The following is a 5,907-nucleotide window of genomic DNA, read 5'->3' as shown; positions in this document are numbered from 1 at the left end:
TTGGTAGAGTTGTCCCAAATTTCTACATTTCTAGAAACTAGCAGAATTAAATTATGTATATTTTTTTTAACTCCTTCCTTAAATGTATGGATATTTGGGAGGAATATTAAATGAAAAGATAAATGTCGTTACTTCAATCACTTACTACCATGACAAACTGAACATCCCCAGACGTGGTCACCAAAATGAAAGTCAGCATTTGTTATCAGGTGCCATGCAGGGGGTGTGGGGCTCCCCAAAGCATAAACAGAAGAAAAGGGTGAATTAAGTAAAGACACTCTAAAAAGAATTTTCTTTAAGTATAGAGGGACAAAGACTACCGAGTAGAGAACTGTTTCTTAGGGGAATTCCATATTTTTCTACAAGAATGTTTATTGTGGAGATTACGTGTTTATATCATGCGGTCGCAGTACCTGTTTGATCATGGCGGCCCCTCCATTTTTTTTTCTGTTTTAGTTAATGACAAAAGTGGCTCAGTGCGCCTTTAACTTCTGTTCATTCTCCTCGTGCTCTTTCCCTCTTGCAGTATTTCCGAGGGAGCCTCTGTCAGAGCCACCAGACCTACTGCCTGAATTATTCAGCTGCTGTCTTCTATCTCGAGAGCCTGAGGCAGAGAGATGACTTTGGAATTTATTTAAAAGTAAAGTACCATTTTCTTTTCTTTTGTAGTTTTCCTGAGACTCTTTGGGTATAAAACATAATGGGAATTATACCCAAATTAACTGGGAAAGAAGAAAAATAAGTGACCAACAATAAATTTTAACTACAAGTCTGCTTTCCTCATAAATACATCATCCACTCACACTTAGGAATTTTAAATGGTGCACATCTGGAAACATTACATTATCTAATATCCCTCCTGAAATGTTGGCTGGGGCTTAAAAATGTTTTATTGGTTCATTGGTTTGTGGTAGAAATTGGTACATTGTAAGGAGAAAATTAGAATAAGAACCTAAGCTTTGTTTGTGACTAGAAGTTTGGCTCTGATGGGATTTGGCCACAGCAAGGTCCTGCTGCACAAAAACTTGGAGCACCATTTACATTGTATTCTATATGAATGGCGCCCCCTAGATTAGATCATAGAGCACAATGTAAATGTTGACCTGCTTTTGGGCAACATGGTGGCTCTGGGTCCCAAAGCATTAGAACAAGGAATCCTTGCTGAAGTCCTTCAGCATTTGCTAATAAGTAAACCTGGAACCAATTTTCCTTGACTTCCCTAGCTCCTTTCACCCCTCCTTTGACATTTCTTTAGTCTGAACTGTACTTTTTTGATAGCATGCCAGGGCCCTTTTGTATGATGCAGAGAAAATGACCCAAGCCTTTCCAGAAAACCAGCTCTTCCTTGCAGCTGCAAGCAGCCCCTGCCAAAGCATACCTCAAAGGCTTGGGAGGAAAAGCTTCCATGGTTCCCAATGACTCTGCTGTGAATCAGTGAGCTTTTGCCATGGCCTCATTGTGCCAGGAAGCCTGGGTGTGGTGTGGATGAGACAAGAGGAATGGTCTTAGGGAAGAGACTCGGCCCTATTTTTGCAGCTTCAACCTTTCAGTGTTTTCTTTGCTACTCGAACTGAAAACTGAAAGCTAATTAGATTTCCAAATGCATAAATAATCATGTTGCAAACATTTTCCATGGACCCTGATGGATTATTCTCTTAGCTAGGTCCCCAAATTGGGGAGAATCCAGGTCCATTTCTCTCTCTTCCAAGCTAAGGGAGAGATTAATTTAACAAGGTCCAGCCACCATTTTCAAATAACTGTGGAAATTCCCATATCAATCGTGACATAGAAGGGTGGTTTACACTAATAAATATACGTAGCATCCGAAAATATCCAGGGAAAGGGAGCAGAAGATACAATGCTGTTGTGATAACACATGAGGCACATGATGCTTTTATAAAGCACAATGCTCTACCAGGCACCCCCCACCCAAAAACATGGTCAAGCTTTGGACAAGGGCAAATTGCTAATCGGGAGGCTAGGACATAAAGGGGAGAAAGTGGAGGGGAGAAGAAGAGAAAGACCTCTGTCTTTCCAAAGAAGAGAATGGAGTGAGCAAAGTAGTAGATTGTGGGCTGTGTATTTGACCCCTCTCCACAACCCAAAATCTTCAGTAAAATAGATATGCACACTCACAAAACATTCGGCATAAGCGGGTTTACAGTGAAAACTAACAGAGGAAGCCAACCAAGGGGCCATGATTGGTTGCATGAAAACAGGAGTCCAGGAGCCAAAGGAAGCCCTTAGAATCTCAGTCTCTGTAAGTTTGTAAATATCGAGGGGAGGGCTTCAGACTTCCGTGGGCCATTGAATTCGTGGGGATTTGAGCCAATTGTACCTAGATCTCCAAATTGCAAGAGCTGACATTTGGGCATAAAGATATCTTTGGGGAAGCAGAGGAACCCTCTTGGAGTGTGCCTAGCCCTTCTGGGAATGACCCTGAAGGGTCTAGGTCATGAAGCAAAGGGGTCAACCTGGGCCTGGACTGAGAATGAAAGGTGGAAGAGAAGGGCTAGCCTGCAGCAAGAAAGAGTGTAAGGGCAGGATCCTTGTCAGTTGATTCGGGCTGCTATAAAAAGTACCACAGATGGGGTGACTTATAAGCAACAGAAATGTATTTCTCACAGTTCTAGAGGCTGGAAGTCTGAGATCAGGGTGCCAGCATGGTTGGGGGCTGGTGAGGGCCCTCTTCTGGGTTACAGACTGTTTTCTCGTTGTACCCTCACATGGCAGAAAGAGAGTAAGAGAGCTCTCTGGAGTTTCTTTTATAAAGACACTAATACCATTTGTGAGGCTCCACCCTCATGACCTAACACCTCCCAAAGTCTCCACCTCCTAATACCATCCCACTGAGGGTTAGGGTTTTATCATATGGATTTGGAGGGAAACAAACTTTCAGTTTGCATCCATCCCTTTATAGCTGAGCTCAGGATGAGTTTGGTGTGAGTGGGAGGTAAGAGAAGAGCCCCTCATAATAGCAACCCACCTCCATGCCTCATGTGTCCCCTGCATAAAAGCCGGGGTTCCTCCGGATCTAGGAAGTGTCACAGTCAAAGAAACAGCCCAGCAAATAAAACAAGCATGAAAGCTATTCTCATGCTTACTTGCATCTCTCAAATACCATTTATGCAACTCTGGTGTATAACCCGTAGCAATATTCACTAAAATGTCTTTTCCTGTTTCCCCAGCACTTGTGTACCCTAGAACTGCCTCTTTCTCTGATCCCCAATGCCAAACTTGCCCTATTCAAAATGGTCTGTCTTTATCCCTCTGTATCATGTACACCAACTTAACCTCTTTAACTTCTATTTCATTTTTTTCTTCATGTTTGGTCATTACTCTGATTCTTTCCCACAAAAGAGAGTCAAGAAATTGACCTGCCAAGTACAAATCTTCCCTTTTTCCTTCTCCCTCCAGTCTTGGTCCTCAGTTCTCCTAACTTTGCATCACAACGAGGATGGGAACAGAGCTGGTGAAACCAAAGATCTCCTCTTCCTGAGGGCCAGGAAGGAGAAGCCAAACGGCAAAGCTGAACTCTCAAATAAGAAGGGTAAACACGGATCGAACTCGTATCCTAATACATCTCATCACTACCACTTACAGAACGTGCATTTTTTAGAGTATTTAATGAATTACAAAGTGGTGTTATAGACGGCTGCCTTTGTTGCTATTTCTGGGAAGGCAAAACATCTGCAGAAGAATTCATTTCTTTGACTTCAGTGTTAGTAATATTCAGTAATACTTCTTAATCACATCTAAGACCCCAATTGCAGACTGGTAGATAGATGCATGCTAAAGATAATTTAATATGGAATTTTCACAAAGTCTAATCCCTGGCTTATAAATTTTCACAGCAGGCTCACAGGTTCATCCTGTCATTGCTGTTTGAAATCTCAAAGAATTTGTCGGGTTCAGGCTTCTTAGTGCCTCGGTAGGAGAGGTGACATTCTGATATGTCTGCTTTTGCCTTCCCCAGTGGTTTGAGCAAAATGAACGGTGCAGACGGCTTCACCTGCCTGAGCTACTAGTGGCCCCACTGCACAGGCTGACTCGATATCCCTTGTTGCTGAAGAACATCTGGAAAAGGAGTACAGACTCTACTGAGAAAATCATGATCTACTCCATCAAGGAAAAGGTGGAAAAGTCAATCCGTAAGTCCCTGAGATAAGTGAGCTTATTACACAGTTGGGGTCCTCTGGCTCCTAGGAATGATGTGCACTTCCACCCTAGGAGATAATTCCATTGACCTGAGGTCATGGCTCTCGGAAACATGGGTTCGAGTCTGAGCTCATTGTAAATCAAGCACACAGGACAATGGGCTCCGGTCACATCCTGGTGGACCTATGAGAACTCTAACAGCAAGTTTACACAGGACGTGACTCTGTCTCCAAGGGTTTCAGAAATGATTTCAGGCAGGAAAAGTTCAACTTCCCAGATGATTGAAAATACTTTGTTTTTAACATTTATATTAAACCCACGCACAGAGCAAATGAGAGTAAACACCACCAGGATCCTATCCAGAGGATAAATTACTATTTATCATTTTCTAGGTCACTGAAATCCAGGGCCAATATAAAAATAATACCAACTGCAATCTTTAGAACTGAAATTTAGGGATGGAAACTGAGTAAGTCCTATAAATGACTTAATTTTATGTGTGTAGCTTAGTATAATTGAAATTTAAATAAAGAGGTCCATGATACATGCCCATAAACCAAGACTTCCTGGGAGACATGAAAAAAGGGAACAACTCACATTAATGATTATCAGCAGTACAGAAATGGTATATATTTTCTTTTGCAATTTTAAAAGTAAAATGTACATTTATTTGAGTGTTTCTTTCCTCTTTTTCAATTTTTTATTCAAATCCTAAAATGACCTAAGGAACTAGAATTACGTATATCAAGCGAATAAGACAAAAATTTAATTAAAGACAGACTTTTTAAAGCTTTGAAAATAATTTTAAGGATTATTACTCATTTGGATAAGCTTGTGAGGAAGATAATTGCAAATCCTCTGGAGATTTTTCAATAAAAGATGAATTCTCATTGTTGAGGGACGAGATCTATATGGACTTCTTTTAAGTCTATTACCTTAAAGATGATGGATTCTCAAGAATCACCATGTGATACCGTGTTTCTATGGCTTCCGCCCCAGCACCACCACGTTTTCAATAATCATTTCAAAACCTCAATAACAACATGTTATTAGAAAATGTTGGAAAATTAATACAAACCTTCAAAGGAGAAATTGAGTTCTTACCAAAAAAGAAATAATCATCCTTATCATGAAGCAAATGTAAGTTTTATGATTAGGACACAAAGAAATGTTTGTCATTGTTAGATAGTTTTTTTTCTTCCTCTAATGACAGGCTGTGTGGTGTAGGAAATAAGAGAAAACTACCAAGGGCATTATTAGTATTATTGAAATAAAAATGCAAGATAGATTTTCAACTTATTTAATTAAATTAAATTGGTGAAGCTTCATTTTTCTCTACAAGAGGCTGATTTCAAATCAGTGCATTTTCTAAGACATTTGAACAGTAAACAATATGTTAAATGAGCCTAAAATATGGTTTGGCTCCAGGGGCAGCCAGTGTAACTAAATGATTACTGTGTACCTTGGTTAAAATTTATGCTACAATGTCACATACATTTGAAAAATATATTGGATATGTCTTGTCTTTCAGGGGATCTTGAAGGAAGAGTGAAGTGGCTTGACAATTTCCAAAAATTTAGACATCTACAGGAGATTATAGTGTGGCCTCCACTTTGGGATAGAGATAAAAGATTTTTCATTCCAGAGGTACAAAGAGAATCAATTAGGACTTATATGCTCTCCCTTTCCAGAAGTTTAGCATTCAGGTAGAAATTCAATAGTTTTAGAGAGTCCCCACCTCTGCTTGAA

The 5,907-nt window shown here is 40.2% G+C and overlaps 1 protein-coding gene across 1 annotated transcript in view; it reads left to right on the top strand.

The window, feature by feature from the left end:
- Positions 1-5,907, top strand: part of PLEKHG7 (pleckstrin homology domain containing, family G (with RhoGef domain) member 7) — a 37,851-nt gene that overhangs the window by 16,307 nt on the left and 15,637 nt on the right. Inside the window, exons 7-9 of the mRNA XM_008572859.1 lie at positions 527-640; positions 3,977-4,151; positions 5,690-5,805. Coding sequence (XP_008571081.1) covers positions 527-640; positions 3,977-4,151; positions 5,690-5,805 — 405 coding nt within the window. The remainder of the gene's footprint in view (positions 1-526; positions 641-3,976; positions 4,152-5,689; positions 5,806-5,907) is intronic.

This window comes from Galeopterus variegatus, unplaced genomic scaffold (assembly GCF_000696425.1).
Source record: "Galeopterus variegatus unplaced genomic scaffold, G_variegatus-3.0.2 Scaffold844, whole genome shotgun sequence".
Classification (NCBI taxonomy): Eukaryota; Metazoa; Chordata; class Mammalia; order Dermoptera; family Cynocephalidae; genus Galeopterus; species Galeopterus variegatus.
Note: the sequence above shows the minus strand (reverse complement) of the source record. Positions and strands in the feature narration are given on the sequence as shown.